The 23,747-nt window shown below is 42.2% G+C and overlaps 1 protein-coding gene across 1 annotated transcript in view; it reads left to right on the top strand.

Moving 5' to 3' along the window:
* Positions 1 to 23,747, top strand: part of LOC122563310 (AT-rich interactive domain-containing protein 2-like) — a 258,669-nt gene that overhangs the window by 134,620 nt on the left and 100,302 nt on the right. Inside the window, exon 4 of the mRNA XM_043717025.1 lies at positions 22,596 to 22,729. Coding sequence (XP_043572960.1) covers positions 22,596 to 22,729 — 134 coding nt within the window. The remainder of the gene's footprint in view (positions 1 to 22,595; positions 22,730 to 23,747) is intronic.

Below are 23,747 nucleotides of genomic sequence, written 5' to 3'. Positions count from 1 at the left end.
GGGATCTGATTGAGACGTATAAGATTATGAAAGGATTGGACACTCTGGCAGCAGGAAACATGTTTCTGCTGATGGGTGAGTGCCGAACCAGAGGACACAGCTTAAAAATACGGGATAGACCATTTAGGACAGAGATGAGGAGAAACTTCTTCACCCAGAGAGTGGTGGCTGTGTTGAATGCTCTGCCCCAGAGGGCAGTGGGGGCCCAGTCTCTGGATTCATTTAAGAAAGAGTTGGATAAAGCTCTCAAAGATAGTGGAATATGGAGATAAGGCAGGAACAGGATACTGATTAGGAATGATCAACCATGATCATGTTGAATGGCGGTGCAGGCTCGAAGGGCTGAATGGCCTACTCCTGCACCTATTGTCTATTGTGAATACCAGTTGGCTATCATTTCTTTAGTGAGGCTTTAACCAGCTTTGTTTCATGTTATAGTTAAATAGGATTGGTGTGTTGGTAAATTCATTTAAATAACTCTGATATCAGTACTGAACTATTATTCTCTCGTATCTTCAATGTCTTCAAGTTTAAGCTGAATGGTTGTCAACGCATTATCTTTATGCAGCTGGCAAATAGTATTAAGGTGAACAACATCCTTGATATGCTTGCTTCTAAATTTAATCTGGAACATTTGGAAAAATAAAACAAAATAATTATTTTACAAGACAACGGAAAATAATGTGATGGTTTCTCACTGTCGTTCTTTCATAATTAATAGCCTCATTACTCGCGTCACAGTGGTGAGTGAGTCATAGTCTTATAAATGACTGAATACTGGGCACCCAGGTACTGGTAAAATATAGGCTAATATCTCTTGATAGATCATTAAGTGAAAGTTGAAGCAAGTACTGTATTGGGATTGGAGCATGCTTGACATCAGAAAGATCTCTTGATTTTCACATTTGTGAAATAAGTCTTGTGATTATTTATTTATTTTATGGGATTCCTTTTTCACAAGTGACTGAACATTTAAATCCGATCACTCAGCAGGTCAGAAACATAACCCAGAAAAACTATGCACACCAAAAATGATTGGTCTAGAAATTTATAACACTAGCTATTTTTTAAAAATGCTTTGCCGTATTGTCCACTCAAAGTACCTCCAATTTCGAGTAACATATTAAGGTCATAGTAGAAAATAAATCTTTAGCTTTCTCTTCTGCATCGCATTTTTTAAAAGTTGTCTTTTTTAGCCTTACCATGAACATATTCTTTGCTTTTTTATTTTGGCATTTTGTATGTGTCTCTCATACTTAGAGTCATAGAGATGTCCAGGATGGAAACAGTCCCTATGGTCCAACTTGTCCATGTCGACCACATATCCTAAATTAATCTTGTCTCATTTGCCAACGCTTAGCCCATATCTCTCTAAGCCATTCCTATTCATATACCCATCCAGAAGCTTTTTAAATGTTGTAATTGTACCAGCCTCCTCCACTTCCTCTGGCTGCTCATTCCATACATGCATCACCCTCAGTGTGAAAAAGTTGCCCCTTAATTCCCTTTTTAATCTTTCCCCTCTTACCTTTAACATATGCCCTCTAGTTCTGGACTCTCCCCATCCCTACACATTTACACTATCCATGCCCTCATGATTTTATAAACTTCTATAAGATCACCCCTCAGCTTCTGATGTTCCTAGGAAAACAGCCAATTCAGCCTTTCCCTATAACCTCAACTCTCCAACCGTGGCAAAATGCTTGTAAGTCATTTCTGAGTCCCTTCAAGTTTCACAACATTCTTCCTATAGAACGGAGACCAGAATTGCGCACAATTTTCCAAAAGTGGCCAAACCAATCTCCCATACAGCTGCAACATGATTTCTGAACTCGTACATTCAATGCTTTGACCAATAAAAGAAAGCATACCAAACACTATCCTATCTACTTGTGACTCCACATTCAAAGGATTATGAACCTGTACTCCAAGGTATCTCTGTTCAGCAACACTCCCCAGGGCTTTACCATTAAGTGTATAAGTCCTGCTCTGATAAGCCTTTCCAAAATGCGGCACCTCACATGTATCTAAATTAAACTCCATCTGCCACTCTTTGGCCCACTGGCCCATCCGATCAATGTCCCATTGTATTCTGAGGTAACCTTCTTCGCTACCCACTACACCTACAATTTTGGTGTCATCTACAAACTTACTATCTATACCTCCCTATGTTCACATCCAAATCATTTATATAAATGATGAAAAGCAGTGGACCCAGCACCAATCCTTGTGGCACACCACTGTTCACAGGCCTCCAGTCTGAAAAGCAGCCCTCTCTTCTCCCTTCGAGCCAGTTCTATATCCACATTGCTAGTTCTTTCTGTATTCCATGTTACTTGTTGATCTTTTCTCCCTTTTTGCTTGTTTTCTTGGTTTTACTTCTGAGTGTCTTTCAATGCTCTTCTCTAATGAGATTGCTATATTATGGTAGAGCATATCAGGGCTGGGCTTGTACACTTGTAAGGTCCTGAGGCATATTGCCAAACAAACGTCTTGGAGTGCAGGTTCTTAGTTCCTTGAAAGTGGAGTTGCAGGTTAACAGGGTGGTTAAGAAAGCATTTGGTACACTTGCCTTTGTTGTTCAGAGCATTGAGTATAGGAGTTGGGAGTTCATGTGCGGCCGTACAGAACACATGTTAGGCCACTTTTGTAATACTATGTTCAGTTTAGTCTCCTTGCTATAGGAAAGATGCTGTGAAACCTGAAAAGGTTCAAAAAAGATTTACAAGGGTGTTGTCAGGGTAGGAGGGTTTGAGCTATAGGGAGAGGCTGAATAGGCTGGGGCTATTTTCTCTGGAGCATTGGAGGCTGAGGAGTGACATTATAGAGGTTTATAAAATCATGAGGGGCATGGATAGGGTGAACAGTTAAGATCTTTTCCCCAGGTTAAGGGAGTCCAGAACGAGAGGGCATAGGTTTAAGGTGCGAGGAGACAAACATAAAAAGGACCTAAGGGACAGCTTTTTCACGCAGAGGGTGGTGCATGTATGGAATGAGCTGCCAGAGGCTGGTTGCAATTATATTTTAAAAGGCATCTAGATGGAAATGCGAAAAGGAAGGGTTTAGAGCAATAAGGGACAAGTACACGTGGGATTAGATTAATTTAGGATTTCTAGTTGAGATGGAGTTGGACCAAAGGGTTTATTTTCCATGCTGTACATCTCTATGACACTATGACTCCATGATGTGCATTTTAGTTTGCTTCATCAATGATGTTTGTTTTTGCTGATTTTTCCAGCTATTTCTGTACTGATTGCAATTTTCAATGTCCAGTCTCACTTTTGCAGTCTTTCTGTTCCTATTTTGATTAGATTAGATTAGATTAATTACAGTGTGGAAACAGGCCCTTTGGCCCAACAAGTCCACACCGACCCTCCGAAGAGCAACCCACCCAGACATTTACCCCTTCACCTAACACTACGGGCAATTTAGCATGGCCAATTCACCTCACCTGCACATTTTTGGACTGTGGGAGGAAACCGGAGCACCCGGAGGAAACCCATGCAGACATGGGGAGAATGTGCAAACTCCATTTAGACAGTTGCCTGAGGTGGGAATTGAACCCGGGTATCTGGTGCTGTAAGGCAGCAGTGTTTGCCACTGTGCCACCATGAATATCAATCTCTTTTTCATGAATTTTCTCCTTGAAATGTGTTTGTCTATGTAACTTAAAGTAAAACTTGTCTCTGGGTGATCGGTTACACAACAAGTATACTGTAAATTAAGTAAGTAGGATTATGTGAGTAGCAGCCAGCAGAGAAACACCTGAAAACCTAACACATGAAATGACCAATCTATGCGAATAATAGAATTTATTAGATTAGATTACTTAGTGTGGAAACAGGCCCTTCAGCCCAACAAATCCACACCGACCCGCCACCCACCCAGACCCATTCCCCTACATTTACCCCTTCACCTAACACTATGGGCAATTTAGCATGGCCAATTCACCTCACCTGCACATTTTTGGACTGTGGGTGGAAACCGGAGCACCCGGAGGAAAACCACGCAGACACGGGGAGAATGTGCAAACTCCACACAGTCAGTCGCCTGAGGTGGGAATTGAACCCGGGTCTCTGGCGCTGTGAGACAGCAGTGTTAACCACTGTGCCACCATGCCACCCATATCCAGGTTGATTGTCTCTGGATTGAGACACTGTTGGATTTCAGATATTCTCAGATTTTGGGTGAGGTAGTTAATAAAATCTGACAAGGCACTATTGTTTTCCAGTAAAATGTTATCTTTTGCATGTTCAACACTATGGATTCACACCCCGACCAATGAGCTCTATGATTCCCCTTTGACATCTACTAAACCTAAAGAGTACCTGCAAGAAGTCAGTGGCAGAATCATAAGCCACAGGTCATAAACTAGGGTCAAGATTGGAGTGCTCCCTAGATTGCCTCTCTAGGAAAGTAGTAACAGCCAAATTTGTTGCGCCACTGTTGGCTCTGTCCTATGGGAGAGGAAGACAACATGTAGGAATGCAACAATTATAGGGAATTCAATTGTAAGGGGAGTATACAGGCATTTTGTGGCCACACAAGGTTCTAGGATAGTATGTTGCCTTCCTGATACTAGGGTCAAGTATATTTGAGTGGCTACAGAATATTCTGGAGGGTAAACAGCCAGTGGTTATGGTACAAATGATGAGTGCAGAAATACATTAATAAGTAGGATGTTAAATGTAGTGATCTTCAGATTGCTCATCAGAGTAGAAATAGCTGAATACTTTGGTTGAATGCGTAGCTGGAGACATGGTGCATGGGAGGGTTTCAGATTGGGGCATTAGGACTGACTCTGGGGGAAATGAGGCCAGTACGTATGGGCCAGGTTGCACCTCCACAGGTCAAGGTTGCACCTAGGCAGGACCAGGACTGAGGCCCTAGGGCAAGCATTTGTTGGTCTGATTGAGTCAGGTTTAAATAGAATGGCAGGTAGATGGGAACCAAAGCAGGCTGACTAGGCAAGACAAATAAGGAATAAAAGAAAGAACAGTAAAACGCAAAATATGGTATACAGAGTAATGCAGGGCAAAAGATAAATTAGACCACAGTACAGGAGGGAAGCAAAAGGTAGTGGGACAACACTGTTGATAAGAGGTGAAATGAGAACAATTGTGAGAGATGATCCAGGCTTGGATAATCCTGATGAAGGGCTTATGCTTGAAATGTCGATTCTCCTGCTCCTCAGATGCTGCCTGACCTGCTGTGTTTTTTCAGCGCCACACTTTCGACTCTGATTTCCGGCATCTGCAGTCCTCACTTTCTCCCGGGCTTGGGTAGTGTAGAGTCCATTTGCATGGAGATATATATGATGAAGTAGGAGTAAGAGATGTGTGTGTGTGTTTTCTATATATCCCAAACAGAGGCCACACTGTAGGGAAGGATGTCAGTTAACAAACAATAGGAGTGCTAAAAAGAATGGCACTGAGGATGATGTACTTTTGGGTGGGGGCAGCAATACTACTATAGAACATAGAACAATACAGCACAGAACAGGCCCTTCAGCCCACGATGTTGTGCAGACCACTGATCCTCATGTATGCACCCTCAAATTTCTGTGACCATATGCATGTCCAGTAGTCTCTTAAATGTCCCCAATGACCTTGCTTCCACAACTGCTGGCAACGTATTCCATGCTCTCTCAACTCTGTGTAAAGAACCGCCTCGGACATCCCCTCTATACTTTCCTCCAACCAGCTTAAAACTATGACCCCTCGTGTTAGTCATTTCTGCCCTGGGAAATAGTCTCTGGCTATCGACTCTATCAATGCCTCTCAATATCTTGAATACCTCAGTTAGGCCCCCTCTCCTCCTCCTTTTCTCCAGTGAAAAAAGTCTGAGCTCAGTCAACCTCTCTTCATAAGATAAGCCCTCCAGTCCAGACAGCATCCTGGTAAACCTCCTCTGAACCCTCTCCAAAGCATCCACATCTTTTCTATAATAGGGCGACCAGAACTGGACGCAGTATTCCAAGTGCGGTCTAACCAAAGTTTTATAGAGCTGCAACAAGATCTCACGACTCTTAAACTCAATTCCCTGTTAATGAAAGCCAAAACACCATATGCCTTCTTAACAACCCTGTCCACTTGGGTGGCCATTTTAAGGGATCTATGTACCTGCACACCAAGATCCCTCTGTTCCTCCACACAGCCAAGAATCCTATCCTTAATCCTATACTCAGCTTTCAAATTTGACCTTCCAAAATGCACTCCTCGCATTTATCCAGGTTGAACTCCATCTGCCACCTCTCAGCCCATCTCTGCATCCTGTCAATGTCCTGCTGCAGCCTACAACAGCCCTCTATACTGTCAACCTTTGTGTCATCTGCAAACTTGCTGACCCATCCTTCAATCCCCTCATCCAAGTCATTAATAAAAATTACAAACAGTAGAGGCCCAAGGACAGAACCCTGTGGGACACCACTCACCACAGAATTCCAGGCGGAATATTTTCCTTCTACTACCACTCGCTGTCTTCTGTTGCATCCTAAAGGACATAGTTGCTGGACTGAGTCAGGTCGTGAGGAATCAATTAGTGGGGAAAAACATAGTTGCTTTTATCCTTACTAATCTGCTGGTTGCAGAGCATCTGTCCCATTATAATATCAGTGAGAGTGACCACTGCACAGTCTTTTTGGAGACCAAGTCCAACCTTCACATTGAGAATACCTTCCAAGATGTTTTGTGGTACTATTGCTATGTTAAATGGCTCAAACTCTGAACAGATCTGGCAACTCAAGACTGGACATACATGAGGCTCTGTGGACCACCAACAGGAGTGCAATTGTACTCCAGCACAATCTGCACCCTCATGGCGTGGCATATCCCCACTCAATCATTACTATTAAGCCGGGGATCAACACTAATTTAATGGGGAATACAGCAGGGCATGCTAGACATTCCTGAAAATAAGCTGTTAACCAAGCAAAGCTACCAGACAAGACTAATTGCATGACAAATTGTGTAAACAGCAAGTGATGAGCAGAGCTAAGCAATCCCACAACGAATGGATCAGATCTAAGCTATGCAGTCTTGCCACATCCAGTCGTGAATGGTGATGGACAGTTAAACAACTCACAGGAGGAGAAGGCTTCACAAACATTCCCATCTTCAATGATGGAAGAGACCAATATGTCAGTGCAAAAGATGAGGCTGAAGCATTTTCTGCAATCTTCAGTCAGAAGTGCCAAGTGGTTGACTATTTCTGTCTCCTCCAGTGGTCTCCAGCATTACAGATGCCAGTCTTTAGCAAATTTGCTCCACGTGATATCAAGAAACGATTGGAGATACTGGATACAGCGAAGGCCCCAGCTTCTGACAGCATTCTGGCATTGGTACTGAAGACTTGTGTTGCAGAACTTGTAGCTCCATCAGTCAAGTTCTTCCAGTGCAGCTATAATACTGGCACTTACCCAATCATATGGAAAAATGCTGTCAAGCAGCATCTGCTCAGCAATAACCTGCTCAGTGATGCCCAGTCTGGTTTCCACCAGGACCACTCAGCTGCTGACCTCTACAGCCTTGGTTCAAAGATAAACATAAGACCTGAATTCTAGAGGTGAGGTAAGTGATGGCCCTTGACATCAGAACTGCACTCAACCAAGTATGGCATCAAGGATCCGTGGCAAAATTGGAATCACTGAGTATCAGGGGGCCAACTCTCCACTGGTTAGAGTCATACCTGGCACATAGGAAGATGGTTGTACTTGTTGGTCAGTCATCTCAGCTGCAGGGCATCACTGCAGGAGTTCCTTGGGATAGTGTCCTAGGCCCAACCATCTTCAGCTGCTTTAACAATGACTTTCCTTCAATCATAATGTCAGAATTACTGATGATTGCACAACGTTCTGCACTGTTCACCACTCAGATACTAAAGCAGTGCATGTTCAAATGCAACAAGATCTGGACAATGTGCAGGCTTGAGCCGAGAAGTATCAAATAACATTTGCGCCACACAAATGGCAGGCTATGACCATCACCAATAAGTGATCATGCAACCACCCCCTCCTGGCATTCAAAGATGTTACCACCACTGTCATCAACATTGGGATTGCGATTGGCAAGCACTCAATTGGATTTGCCATATAAATAGAGTGGCTCCAAGAGCAGGTCAGAGCCTTGAAATACTGTAACTCACCTGACTCCTTAAAGTCTGATGAAGGGATTTTGCCTGAAACATCGATTTACCTGCTCCCAGAATGCTGCCTATTCTGCTGTGCTTTTCCAGTACTACTCTAATCTTGACTCCTTAAAGACTGTCCATCATCTCCAAGGCACAAGTCCGGGGAATGTTGGAATACTCCCCACTTGCCTGGATGTGGGGAGCTCCAACAATACTCAAGAAGCTTGATACCATCCGGAATAAAGCCGTCTGCTTGATTGGCATGATATCCACAAACATCTACTCTCTCTACCACCAATGCTCAGTAGCAGTGATGTCCATGTCCAACAAATATATTTCTTTTTCAAATTTCAGGTAACTTTAATTTTCATATTGATTTCATGAACCGGGTTGGAAAGTGTAGCTATGACAACAAATTTGTAATGTGCATTTGGGATTGTTTCGTAGAGCAATATATCATGGAGCCAACCAGGGAGTAGACTCTCCTGGATCTGTTAATGGGGTAAAGAGACAGGTTTAATAAATGACCTCAAAGTTAAAGATTCTTTAGGAAATAGTGATCATAGAATGATAGAATTTAATATTCAGTTTTAAAATGAGATACTTGGGTCAGAATCAACTATCTTTAACTTGAATAAAGGGAATTACAGTGAAATGTGGATACAGTTAGTTAAAGTGGACTGGGTGCATAGATTATCAGCCAAGATAGCAAACAAGGAGTGGCAGGTATTTAAGGAAGTAATTCATCACTCATCAAAAATATATCTCCGTAAGGAGGAAATACTCAGAGATGGATAAACGTTGTTAACCATGGCTAACCAAGGAAAATAAGGTGAGTATTAAGTTGAAATATGAAGCATAAGGAAGTAAAAGTCACTGGTTGCCCCAAAGGCTAGGACAAATTCTGAATCCAGCAAAGGAGGATTATAAAGGTAATAGAGAAAATAAACAAGGGCAAACTAGCAAAGAATGTGAAAACTGACAATCAGAGCTTCTTGAAATATATGAACAGGAAGAGAGAGGTCAAAGTGAATGTCAGCACCTTCAAAGATCAATTAGGGTGACAATTGTGGGGAACAAGGAAACATGGGAGGAGTAGACAAGTTTTGGGGATTGCCACTTTTTACCATATTATCCATGTAGTGATTGGAGCCGAGTGGACCTCATTGACTGCAAGGTTCTTTGGCCCAGGTTAATAACCAGGAAAGTCTTGGCTGACCAATATAACAAAGAGATTAGAATCTCCTCAGTTGAGGACTGACTCTGAGTTGGCTGGCCATAGCCATTTACTGTGCACTAGTAAATAAAGAGTGACTTGGTGTCAGGGATACGGGCTCTCTGCAGTTCTTTCAGTGGTGACGGGAGAAAATAGGACATGCCTGAACACACACTGGCAACTGTCATCCTGGAGCTGGGTAGCTGAAAAGCTACGAGTAATCCTTCTGACTGCGTGTGGATCCACAGCATTTTAGGTTATAAGGGCTTAACTTTCCAAGAGGCACCAAGCACTAAAACCTTGCAAGAGTCGATATAGCTGGTTAAGGAATGTTATGATCCAAAACCACCTCTAATCCTGAGACACTATCAGTTTTATTCGGCTGTTAGAGAACCAGGGAAATCCGTATTGGGATTTTTGACGAGGTTGCAATGACTGGCAGAGGCATGTGAAATTGGATTGACCATGAATGAGATGCTGAGAGACTGTTTGTTTGGTAAGTGGGATTAATGACTTAACCATGCAGAACCGCCTACTAGCTGAAGCCCATCTGGACTTCAATGAGGCACTGCAGTTGGCCTTGTCATTAGAAAATGCAGCAAGTGGAGCATGGAAACTACAGGACATCCCAATGTAAGTGAACACCCTCATCTGCCCAACTGAACTTGGGGAGCACCACTTGAGTGTAGGCAATTGCAGAGCCTTTCACGGCACATCCTGAGTAGAGGGAACTTTGGCTGACCCTCAGCAGACCCCCCCCCCCCCCCAACAAAGCCAAGCCTCGTTCAAGTGGCTAAGCGGTTCTTCAGGATCTGGGCCAGCAAGCCATTGTAGGTACTGGCGGTATGCGGACTTGAGACAGCAAAGGAGTCTTACAAGGCCTGACTTGAGTAAGAAAATTTGTAGGCCAGTACCCAGAAGCGTGTACACCCTGGAAAGGCCCCCGACTGTGGGTTGGAACAATTGCTTAGTGACATCCAAATAGGAACCAATTAAAATGAATGTTTGATTAAATGGGGACCTAGTTTCCATGGAGGTCGATTATTGGCATAGTTGCATCTATGGTTGCAGAATCTGTCTTTAACAAGATTCGTTTGGATCTCCAACTTTTTAAACTTGCACAAGACCTCTGCCAGATTGAGAACGTACACTGGGGAAGCTTTGCAAATTAAGTATACAACTTTGATTCCGGTGTCCTATGAGAAGCGGTTGGTGCAATTATCACTGGTAATAAAAGGCTTTGGCCTAAGCCTGTTGGGGTGAAATTGATTGAGAAAGATTCACCTGGATTGGCTCAACCTCGGTGAAGCCATAGCGAAATAGCCAGGAGTTTTTTTAAGCAGGGCTTGGAATTATCAAAGGGGCCAAAGTCATGTTACTTGTTGACGAAGCAATTTCAAGATTTTACAGGGCCTGCCCGATGTCATTTGCCTTGTGGGCAAAAGTAGAGGCTGGAGAGTGAAGGGGTCATCAAACCTGTGCAGTTTATAGAATGGGCAGCACTGGTTGAACCGATTGTGAAGCCTGATGGCTCAGTTCACTATTGTGGGATTTTAAGCAAACAGCAAGCTGTTTCTCGCAATTGGCTAAATACCCAATCTCTCGCATAGAGGACTTGTATGCAAAGTTGGGGGAGGTGGGGGGCAACTGGCCTTTACAAAGATGGACGTGAGCCATGCTACCTGCAATTGTGACTGGATGAGGAGTCCCAGAGGTACGTTGCAATTAATACCCAAAGAACCCAAACATAGAAAACAATGCTGAAAATTCCTGCTTCGCCTGAGGCCCACTGAAGATGTTACCTAGTAGGGTAATGAAACATCTGGAAATGAACCTTCGAGCTCAGTGAACAAACCTACATCCAAAACCTCAACCTGAGCTACAAATCTTCTCAAAACTCGTTGTAATTAATACCGATAAGGGTTTATATCAGTATTAAAGCTGCCATTTGGGGTATCAGCCTACGCTAACTTCTATCAGACCATGGAGAACATTTTACAAGGGCTACCCCTGGTTGCCATTTATCTGGATGACGTACTAATAACTAGGAAGAACAATAAAGAGCACTTGGAGAATTTGGACATCCTGCTTAAATATTTCTCCCAGGTGGGCATACAGCGTAGATAGGAAAAATGTGTTGCAGGTGCCCTAAGTAACGTACTTGGGTTACAGAATTGACAAAACCGGGTTACACCTGTAGAAGAGCTGAAAATGTGTTGCTGGAAAAGCGCAACAGGTCAGACAGCATCCAAGGAGCAGGAGAATTGACGTTTCAGGCATGAGCCCTTCAGGAATCCTGAAGAAGGGTTCAAACCCGAAACGTCAATTCTCCTCCTTGGACGCTGCCTGACCTCTTTTCCAGCAACACATTTTCAGCTCTGATCTCCAGCATCTGTAGAAGAGAGTGAGGGCGATCAAAGGAGTCCTGGCTCCCACATCTGTACCGGAGTTTAGCTCTTTCCTTGGGTTAGTGAATAACTATGGAAATTTTGTACATAACCTGGTCTCTATGTTGGCAGAAGAAAGTGAGGACTGCAGATGCTGGAGATCAGAGCTGAAAATGTGTTGCTGGAAAAGCACAGCAGGTCAGGCAGCATCCAAGGAGCAGGAGAATCGGGCAGCCTTGCACCTGAAATTGAAGAAGTGTCAGCCTCAAATGTTGAGTAGCCAAAAAACAGCCTTTAGGAAAATGAGAAAGCGGCTATTGTCATCTAAGGTGTTTGGCACATTCAGATCCCAAGCGAAATCTGTTGCTGACATGCGATGCCTCCCGGTATGGTATCTGGATGGTGTTGGCTCACTGAACCAAAGGAAAGGAACACCTGATTTAGCATATGCTTCCTGGACTTTGCTGAACACAAGCCTAAATAGAGAAGGAACATTTAGCAGTCATCTTTGTTATGAGGAAGTGCCACCAGTACCTTTACGGATGAGAATTTGTTATAGTAACAGATCACAAGCCCTAGCTAGTGCTACTGAAGGAAGACAAGGCAGTGCTACTCATGGCTTCTAACAGAATTCAGCAATGGCCCCTTATTCTCAGCACATAAACATTAAAGTTAGAACACCATACAGAAAGGCAAGTGGCTAATGCAGGTGCCTTGAGCGGCCTTCCACTGGCAGATACGCCACCAGCGGCGCCTCCCCTGGAAGAGTCTGTTTTGGTTTTAAACTTTCTGGACATCCTTCCTTCCAGTTACTGCGGGCAATATCCAACCATGAATACAAAAAGATCCTGTCCTAGCCAAACCGAAACAGATGGTGGTAATGGAGATAGAGGACCATTGCAACCAGGATTGGAACCTCTTTGGATCCAGCGAGACCAGATCACCATAGGGGGCAGCATATTACAGTGGGGAAGCACGGGTGATTATCTGAGTAAAGGTTGCCACCAGACACTGATCAAACACCTCCAGGGGTTTCCAAGGTGAAGATGCCAGGGATGAGGCCAACATAGCTGCATTGGTGGGGCAGTGTTCATGAGAAATTGTATACGAGCAGGTAGGGAAAGAGTTAAGTTTTAGGTTGTGTAACAAAGGCTCAGCTTGCATGACTTGGATCAGATAAGAACTTGCAGTAAACAATGAGACGCTAGAGGCAAGGGTAGTGGGTTGATGAGGTGAAAAAGCTTTCATTATGTAAAGCTATTTAACAAGATGAAGAGGCATTCATTATGCAAAGTCAGTTAACAAGGTGAAAAGCATCCATTATGTGAAGTCAATTAAGGTTAAGAACATTCATTATATAACACCAGATAGCTTAGTCTCTACTTTTGATACTCACTGATTGTAACGGTGATCCAATCAATGTTGCCTTATTTGGAAGCTGTTCCCTGTAAGTGACTATATAATTCCTTAAGAATCTGCTATTCAAGAGAAGACTGAGAACTCATGTCTCTGTGCATATGGGCGATCGTTCTCTCTCCCTCCAGGGCCTGGCATAAAGATGAAGGTAAAGCCAAACTGTGTCTGAGTGTTTTGCTTCAACTGAGGTGAGAACGGGACGCCATTTATCGTGCCAACAAGAACAAAAATTGCTACCAGCAGCACCCCCACATTTGTGGGAATGGCCTGGTTTGCCCTGGACTCGGTTGCATGTCAATTATGCTGAACATTTCAAGGTCTCTATGTTCCTGGTCATTATGCATGTCCATTCAAAGTGTTTGGACGTGCATAAAGTTTGTTCTGCAAACTCAGATCTCTGTTGAGAAGCTACAAGCGTTGTTCGTGATACACGGACTACTGGAAGCATTGGTCATGGGCAATGAAACATCATTTACCTGTTGTAAGTTTGCTCGCTGAGCTGGCAGGTTTGTTTTCTAATGTTTCGTCACCACGGTAGGTAACAACATCAGTGAGCCTCCGGTAAAACGCTGGTGTTCTGTCCCGCTTTCTGTTTGTGTGTCTTGGTCTGTTAAGGTGGGTGATATCCTTTCCGGTTCTTTTTCTCAGAGGTTGGTAAATGGGGTCCAAATCGATGTGTTTATTGATGGAGTTTCGGTTTGAATGCCAGGCCTCTAGGAATTCCCATGTGTCTCTGTTTAGCCTGTCCTAGGTTGGATGTGTTGTCCCAGTCGAAGTGGTGTGCTGCTTGTCTATATGTAAGAATACTGGTGATAATAGGTCATGTCTTTTGGCTAGTTTTCTGCCTGTATGTCCGATGTACTGTTTGTTACAATCTTTGCGTGGTATTTTGTAAATGACATTCATTTTGCTGGTTGGTAGTATAGGGTCCTTTAGGTTTCATCAATAGCTGTTTGTGTGTTGGTAGGTTTGTGGACTACAGTGATGCCAAGTGGTTGGAGTAGTCTGGTAGTCCCCTCGGAGGTGTCTTTGATGTATGGTAGTGTGGCTAGAGTTTCTGGGCATGTTATGTCTACTTGTTTGGATTTGTTGTTTAAGAATCTGTGGACTGCGTTTATTGGGTACCTATTCTTCTTGAATACGCTGTTTGGCTGTATAGGTATTTTTCTTCTGCTCGTAGTTCCTGGGTGCTGCAACTTGAACCTCAGCCTGAGCTACAAATCTTCTCAAAAATCACAAGGATCACTTACCAGCAAGGAATTTGAGTATTTCCTAAAGACCAATGGCATTCTGCTCCATACCATCCATCATCCCACTGTCTAGCGGAAATAATGGTCCAAGGTGATGAAGGCGGGTTTTAAGAAAGAGTCTACAGCATCAATTGATACCGAACTGTCCCTGTTCAATTATAGGACAACCCCACATGCATCAACAGAGAAAACTCCAGCAGTGTTACTGATGGGGAGAAGACTCCACACAAAGCTAAACCGATACTTCCCCCTCTCCCCACCCAACCCCCCACCAGGTTTGGAACAGGAGGAAGAACACCACCTCAAAGTGGTGGAAGCCATTTAATTCTAGGGGATGAAGTTTGGTGCTGGAACCAGAAAATGGCCCTGTGTAGGTACAAAGTGAGGTTGGCACAAGGTCAGGTCCTGCGACTTACAAATTCAGGTAGATGATACATTCCTGAACAAGCATGTGGATCACCTGAAAGCTGCTACCGCACAAACTGGACAGGAGCAAAACATACCTCGCTCCTCAACAGCCAGAAGGCCTGTTGGAAACTACAGGTGCTCACCCTCTCTCTAGTGTCAAGGAAATCTCAGAGTCCAAAATGGATGCAGCCTTGATACCATTACCACTAGAAGAAGAAGAGGAAACTCTCCTGAGATATTCTGGATGCAAGAGATGGGCCACGGTCCAGTACACACCACCTGCATCTGAGTTAAAGTCAGAGGAACTGGACCTGGGGTGAAAACATCGCAATAGAAGCTACAAGCAAAAGACCCAGCCTACATCCCCAGACTTGGAGGAGAAGGCAGTAGTGATTAGAACCAGGTGGACCTCATTGATTACGAGGTCCTTGTTTGTGATTGGTAACCTGAGCCAATCAGGAAAGGCTTGGCTGACCAAGGTAATGAGATTAAAATTTTCCCCATTGAAGACTGACTCCATGCTGGCTGGCCAGAGCCAGTGTACTGTGCACTAGTAAATAAAAGGTGACTGGATGACTCTAAGTGGCCTCTGTCTAGTCATTTCAGTCCACATCATGGTGTATTGGGTACAGACGTTTTCAGCATCTGAAGACCCGAATGATACTGAATGTTGTCCAGTCCCTTGAGGAGGACCTGCAGAGATGTCTTGGAGCTGAGACGTCTGACCTCCAATAATCATAGCCATCTTCCTTAGTGCTAGATATGACTCCAACCAGCAGAGAGTTCTCCTCCAATTCCCGGTGACTCTGTAGTTTTTGTAGAAGCCACTTGATGTCACAGTTGGCCAAATGTGACCTTTATGATGAGGGCAGTCACTTCCACCTCACCTCTGGAATTCAGTACTGTTGTCCATGTTTGAACCATGGCTGTGCTGAGTTCCTCTGGCAGAACGCCAACTAAGCATCAGTGAACAAGTTCTTGCTGAGCAAGTGCTGCAAAATAGCACTACTGATGACCCTTTCTGTCACTTTACTGGTGATTGAGAGTAAGCTGACGGGGTACTAACTGGCTGAAGTAACTGTGGATATATGGGATAAATGGGGGTGACTTGTTAGGCCTCTGTTCAAGTTGTCAAACGGAGGTTTAAAAATAAAGGTGGATGAAAGTTAAGAGCAGTTAAGCTGGGGCAAGGGTAGAATTGGGTGATATAAGCAATCTCAAAGATAGCACTAGGCACATATCAATTTGAAGCTCATGCAGTTGCCAGGGAGCAGATGAAATCGATGGCAAGGAAATTGAGTTTATACCAGAAACTAAAGATAATGGTTTCAGTATTCCATGAATTTAATTGGATCAAATTTCAACTTATCCAGTAAGCTCAATATTCAAGCTCTATTGTAATGAAACAAGCCAGCCCTAACATTGAAATAGCATTTTGCTGCTTTCAGATGTGGCATAACTAACACGCTCCTGTGATTGATTTTCAATTGTCAGGACACTAATTGGGAATCCGAAGAGAATGTATGGAACAAAGTAGATCATTTTGCTTCTCATGTCTACTCTGTCATTGGATCAGATTACAGTTGATATTCTATACCTCAATTTCATTTACCCAGTCCCACTTGTCCATTCCATATATTTGGATACCCAAACCTAACAAACTACATCTTTTGGTGCCAGTATCCCCAAGACCCTTTTCTTTGGTAGGGGTGGCACAGGGCAGTGGGGGAGTCATGAAGTGGTGGTAGAAGGGAGAGCTGCTGCTCTTCTGAGTTTCTGCTCTGTTAGAGTTTTTGAAAAGATTTGTAGCTCGGGTTGTGGATGAGGTTGTAGGTTTGTTCGCCAAGCTAATATGTTTTTCTGTAGACATTTTGTCATCTCGCTAGTTGATGTCGTCACAGGAGTGTGTTAGTTATGTCATATCTGAAAGGAACAAAATCCTATTCCAACACCACTGACCCAGATTGGACAACTGCATTAGAACAAGCCATCACCATACAACAACACAGGACCAGAACAAGGAAAAGACAGGCACTACAGGAGAAAATATCTAAACTCACCCACAAAACAATATAGACAACGCAGAGACATGAATAAAGAATCTCTCAGGCAGACCATTCACAGACTCAGAAATCCATCCTGATAGATAGACCAAACTATAACTACAAAGACACCAGAAAAATCGACTTGCTAGCAGCATAAGAAGCCATATTAAAAAGCAACGGACTGGATGAAGAAATACAAAAGATCAGACAGACAATAGCCCTAATTCTAAGCAGCAAAGGAGACTGGAACACACACAGCACAGAAGAAAGGAAAGCACTAGAGAAACTCAAAAGGGACAAGAACATAGTTATACTACCAGTGGACAAAGGAAGGACGATGGTAATACTCAACAGAAATCAGTACATAAAGAAAGCAAATGAACTACTCAGCGATACTACTACTTACCAACAGGTGGTGATGGACCCAACCCCACGGTCTGAGAACAGAATTACTATGATTCTAAAACTAAATAGATCAGGAGCGATCAGCAAAATAGACCTTCAGAAAATGAAAACCAATAGATCCAAAACACTGATTCTAGGGACTACTCAAGGTTCACAAAGCAGAAGCATCCCTCAGACCTATTGTATCACTCCCCGGGGCGCCTACCTATAAGTTAGCCAAGGAACAGCAAAAAAGACTAAAATACAGAGTAGAATACTCCAACCATTCCATTCACTCCCAAGAGTTCCTTAACATCAGAAACATCATGCCACATTAGAGGACGATGAAATAATGATTTTGTTTGTTCTTTACATCTATAAACATTGACCAAGAATACCATTGCCACACTATCTGACGAAGTGCATACTAGGATACCCAACAATACCAGCAGCATCAGCAAGAACAATGTGTTAAAATTACTGGACCTATGCCTCACAACTTACTTTGCATTCAGTGGACAAGATGCAGACAAATCAACAGCACACCAACAGGCTCCCCAATATCAGTAATACAACTATCCAACCCAAACTCTGGATCTGGTATGTAGATGATATCTTTATTATCTTTAACGATACACAACTGGAAGAAACTCACCACCACATCAATAACTTCCTCACTGGAATAAAGTTCACTAACGAAAAAGAGAACAACAGCAAACTTCCCTTCCTGGACATATTAGTGGAAAGCACACTAACTGATGAATTTCATACCAGCTTGTACAGGAAGAACACCCCTACTGACCAGATACTGAGCTGTAACAGGAACCAGCCCAGCATCCACAAACTTAACTGCATTACAACACTACTTAACCAGGCAGCAACCCAGAACTCCAGAGGGCAGAATAGGAACACTTATTCAAGGCATTTAAATGGAGTGGTTGCCCCAAGAGCACTATTCACCAGTACTTGCGTAACAACCTAAAGAAGAAAACTACATGACCGGACACTTTGGTGATCATACCATACACAAAGGACATATCAGAAATGTCTCCCCGATTACTCAGACCTCTACGAATCATAGTGGCCCACAAACCAGTAAATCCCTTTCTCCAGCTCCTGACAAAAGTGAAACACTGGGCATCCATATCCAACAGGACAAACGTAGTCTACATGATACCCTGAAAATACTTTGGAGAAAGACTACATAGGACAAACAGAAGAAAACTGTCTGTACGAGTACATGAACATCAGCTTGCCACTGCCAGGCATGACCAGTACACTTTCATTTCCAACCACACTGACAAGGTCACAAATTCAACTGGGACAATGTAACCATCTTAGCACAGGCAAAACAGAGAGACGCAAAAGAATTCCTTGAAGCCTCGCACTCCAACCGTGACTCAAATGCACATATTGAACTGAACCCAATATACAAACCATTCTGACACAGAACTGGAAGTACCAGAAAACAGGGACACCAATATCAGGTGGGACAGACCACCTACGCTTCACCTATGTTATGGACCAGACTAAACCCCTCAAAACATTTCAAGAAGGTAGCCCAGACTCTAACTTTGCATTTGTTTTAAGCAAGCGTACAGTGGATATTTCAGGAGAGGATCAGCTGGTCAGACTACTTAGTTTTAAACAAAACAGAATTTATTTACAAGATTACTGAATGAAACATAAAGAACAGAATACCGAATAACTTCTCCTATCCAGAAACCCAATAGACTATCCCAACATAATGATCCTGTTCGAAAATACTTGCAACAATCCCATAAACACCCCTTGGCACAAAAGGTAAAATGAAACATAAGTTCTTACAAGAGAGAAGTCAGAGAGAGAGAGTCCAGCAGCCTTTCTTCACACGGTCACTGCTGCATTCAAACCAAACAGAACAAAAAACAGCTGTGAGAACTGGCCACTCCCCTTTCATTATACAAGTTTTTTTTCAAAACTTTGAATCCTTTTGCCCGAGGCAGTATCTGTTAGCTGTAAACAAATTGGCCCTAAAATCCATTCAACCTCAGAAATTTCGGAACCTGTGTCATTTACAACCTTTTTGAAAAAAAAACAAGGACAACCGAACCTTATTAAAGGAACAGGTTTGTCACACCTGGCAAGGTAATGAAGTGCTTGCAGAAAAACACATTGGGTGCCTAATTAAAGCTCTGCTTTCACACTTTGTCCTTTTGATCTTGATTTTCCCCACCAAAGAAAGTAGATCCTCTATCTTATCAACTCAATTTTGAGTATCACTTCAACCTTTCCTCATTAAAAAAATGAAATTGAATTTTTGAATTGGGAGCACTGATCTATTAAAAAGAAACTTTACAACATATAGGAGGAATATGGTCAAAGTGCTAGCAAATGGGACTAGATTAATTTAGGATAGCTGGTCAGCATGGACGAGTTGGACTAAAGGGTCTATGTCCATGCTGTACATCTCTATGACTCTATATGCTTGAAATCTGGATATGTTTGGCACATTGTGGGATGTGCTGTGCAACTTTGATCATGTTTACTTCTCTTCCTCGAGTTGCACGTTACACTTTTTGTGGTCTCAACAATAATCAGCTTTAATTAGCCTAATATTTGTGGTTGTTTAGTTGTACGGGTCCTTTTTCTGCTTGTTGATGAATGAATGGTATTCTTCCTCTCGTGTTTCGTCGGGATCAATACGATCTAAGATTCACAGTTCTGATTAGGCATCGAAGCTAAAATGTAGAAATTGAAGCTTAGGAGGATCGTCTTTTAGAAGTTTTTAACAGGTCAAGTAACTTGAAGTAACTGCTAAACAAGTTAATCTATAACTGATAATCAGAATGAATAATTGCACCAGTGAACAATTGAGATTCTGTTTAGAAGCAGACTAGTGAAGTGAATAATAATCTTACAGAGAACTGAAAATTCAACTAAATGATTTGAAAGAAATCATAAGAATTTTTACTGCACAAGATAGACTTATTTGATCTATCATGTCTGGTTCTTTACCTGCAGTGCTCTACTCTGATCTCATTTTCTATTTCTTCAATGTTTTATGTTTGTAAATACTTACCATTTATAAGGTTATAGAATATTCAATGCTTCTTACATGAGCACCTTTGATAAGCATCCCCTTTTATTGTAATTTACTTTGAAAAATAAATGCATCTAATCCTATTTCTTTGTTCCAATGCTAATAAGAAAATAGTTCTAGGGATTGTGGATTTCATTTATGTAGGTGTATTGGAGAAGCTATCATTGTTATTGTTGAAGAGAATGTTGAAAGATTTAATAAACGATGTTCAAAATTTTTTAGATGGGAAGAAACTGTTCTCATTGGTAGAAGGGTTGAGATCTAGCGTGTATTGATTTTGGGTGAATGGGGAAGGAACCAGAGGCAACATGAGGCACTTATCAGGTTGGTAACTTCTATCTTTAGATATGCCTAATGTTGATCCTAGTATTCATACGCTCCACATTAAACCAGGGCTGATTCTTTGTCTTAAAGGTATTGTGGATTGAGAAATATGAGGTTGCAGTTTGTGGTGAAAAGTAATGCTGCTGCTGATTTCCAGTGCTTCATGGATGTCCAGTTTTGAGCTGTTAAATCTATACTGAATCCATCCATTTAGCAGTGTGGTGATGTTGAACAAAATTATGATGGATGTCCTTGGTGTGAAAGCAACATTTTTATCTCCCCAAAGATTGCACAGTGCTCACTCTTACATTTGTTCATTATAGTATTAGTATTTGTGACAGGTTGAATTTGTATGGATGAGGTCAAGTCTGAAATTAGGCGTCTAATGACAACCATGGAACAATTGACAATTGTTGAAAAAATCCATTTGGTTTATTGGCATCCTTTAGGGAAGGAAATCGGCCGTGCTGGCCTGATCTGGCTGACGTGTGGATCCAGACTGCCCATAGGCAATAAATGCTGGTTTAGCCAGCAACATCCAGGTCCTCTAAGTGAATGAAACAAAGTAGGTTTTTACCTCATGATGTTGGTCTCATCATCTAGTACAGGTCCACTCTCTCAGCTGTGTTTTTCAGGACAATGCCAGCTCGGTCAGTAATGGTACTACTGAGCTACCTTTTGGTGATGGGCGTTGACATCAATGAGGGTAGTATAGACTGATCTGTATCGAGCTGATCATTTAAAGTAACAGGGAGTTGGAAAGGAAAAGTAGAAATAGTCTCCAAGACCACTTGCCTTACCTGGAGCATTCTTGGCGGAGCCATCAGAAATCTGTCTTCACACTCTGTGTTTATGTTATGTTTAACAAATTGCAAAGAAAAGCAGAGAGCTTTCACACAGTACAGAGCATTACCGGAATTTCTCAACGATTTAGATTGGAAATTTTGTACCTGGTGTACTATTCCTAGTATATTTTAGCTTTATTTCCTGCAGATAATATCAAACATTTATTTAAAATGTATCTTGCAATTGTGCTCTTAGATGCTTTGGAGATAAATTGGTGGACAATCTGGTACACTTGTTATAGTGCCTTATTTATGCTAGTTCACTTTCAGGAAACCGTATAAACAGCACAGTAGACCATAGGGTATAATTTATCTCCTGATTAAGTTATTTGTCAGCACAGATATAGGACATAAACCATGTCCCTAGATCCTGAAAATGATAACCAATGTTCTGTGCTGAATGGGATAGATAAGCTGCAGTGATCTGTTTTAAATCCAGTATAAATGTAATGAGATATTAGATTAGGTTCCCTACAGTGCGGAAACAGGCCTTTCGGTCCAACCAGTCCACACCGACCCTCCGAAGAGTAACCCACCCAGGCCCATTTCCCTCTGACTAATGCACCTAGCACTATGGGCAATTCAGCATGGCCAATTCACCTGACCTGCACATCTTTGTGACTGTGGGAGGAAACCGGAGCACCCAGAGGAAACCCACGCAGATACTGGGAGAATGTGCATATCCCACATTTAATTCTTGTTAATCAACATACCTAGATCTGTACTGGTGTTACAAAGAAGTTAGAAATTTTTCCCAAAATGTGCTGTTGTACTTAAATATTCCTCTGCAATGTAGTGCATCTTGGCACAAAATTGTCTGCTCCAACCTGCAAGTTGCTATATTCTTCGCAGTTTACTATGCCCCTAATTTAGCTTCTACTGCTTTTGCTTAGTTTTATTAATTTGTATTGATATTACTATGTATCCTATTGCCCCTTAACATAGAATTAAGTTAATTATAGTTGACTATTGAAACCTTGAAATGGACATGTGCAGTGATGACTTCAACTATAATAATGCTTACCTAGTTAATTTTTGTATAATTGCCTATTTACTTCAATGCCAACCATGAGGAAACTGTGTTTAGTTGAGTATTATATTTTTTGTACAGGTACCTGGAGAGTTATGAGAAGTTGCATCATTTTGGTGAGGATGATGAAGTACTTACCCCGACCAATTCTCGACCACAGGGTGTCGTCTCTGGGGTTCATTTGTTTTATAATCGACATCAGCACATCATCCCAGGTAAGTGCCAACAAGAGGAACCTCCAAAACCTGTAATAATTAATTGCATGATTTATCTTGGGCTGGGAGTGGGAGGGTGAGTTACGTAAGCTGTCAATGGTTTTGTTTATAAACTGTTCATATCAGAAGATTGAGAAAACTCCTATACCTAGTTGTGCTGCTTCCTCAATCCAGCAGTACCATAGGGCTGATGCATCTGTACTTTGGCCAGTGTAAATGTACAAAGTAATTACATTGCAGTATTACTACAGAGAATATTTGTGGGCATACCTGATGGTACCACTAACAAAGCCATTACTAGAACAGCTGTCTGCTGTCCTTCAAGAAAGCAGTGACAGATGAGAGATTCTGCTAATTTAATAAAATGTCTTTGGACCATCAATTTAACCTTGACTAAGTTAGACTATGCTGTGGAAACTGGTGGTTGAAGAAATATTAAAAGCACCTTTCAAAAGTGTTTTCAGCAGGTTCTTCTACCATCATAAAATAATGCAGGTAAGAAAGCAGCCGTTTATCACAGTATGACAGTCCAGATTTTTAATAGTCATTTTATTATTCCCATTTATCTTTTGCCATAACCCTACTAATAATCTTTGAAGTATGATTTAAGCTGCTTCAACTACCCTTTCTCAGTCTATTCTTAATGCACACAATAACTGTACAAATGAAAAAAAGAACTCTGGTTCTTTTATTAATTATTTCAAGTTTGCATCCTCTGGTGACTGCCTCTTCTGTCACTGGAAACAGCTTATCCAATGGAAAACACCTTGAGAGTCTCTTCGTAGAGCTGAAATTCCAGTGACATTCTTAAATTTGCTCTGAAACCTTGAAATGTACCTACAGTGCAATGCAGTAGTCCAGCTGGCACTTAGCCAATGATCTCTGCAGGTCTTTACATTCTTACCTTTTATTTTAAATGTCAATGATTCTGACTTTCTTTTTCCATGTAGCCTTCTCTTTTTGCTTGTCTACTGTCTAAGATTTGTGTATATACACCTCAGGCTTTTCTGTTTCCATG

The sequence above is a fragment of the Chiloscyllium plagiosum genome, chromosome 26, assembly GCF_004010195.1.
Source record: "Chiloscyllium plagiosum isolate BGI_BamShark_2017 chromosome 26, ASM401019v2, whole genome shotgun sequence".
Lineage (NCBI taxonomy): Eukaryota > Metazoa > Chordata > Chondrichthyes > Orectolobiformes > Hemiscylliidae > Chiloscyllium > Chiloscyllium plagiosum.
The sequence above is the reverse complement of the archived record's forward strand: the minus strand, read 5'-3'. Positions and strand labels throughout refer to the sequence as shown.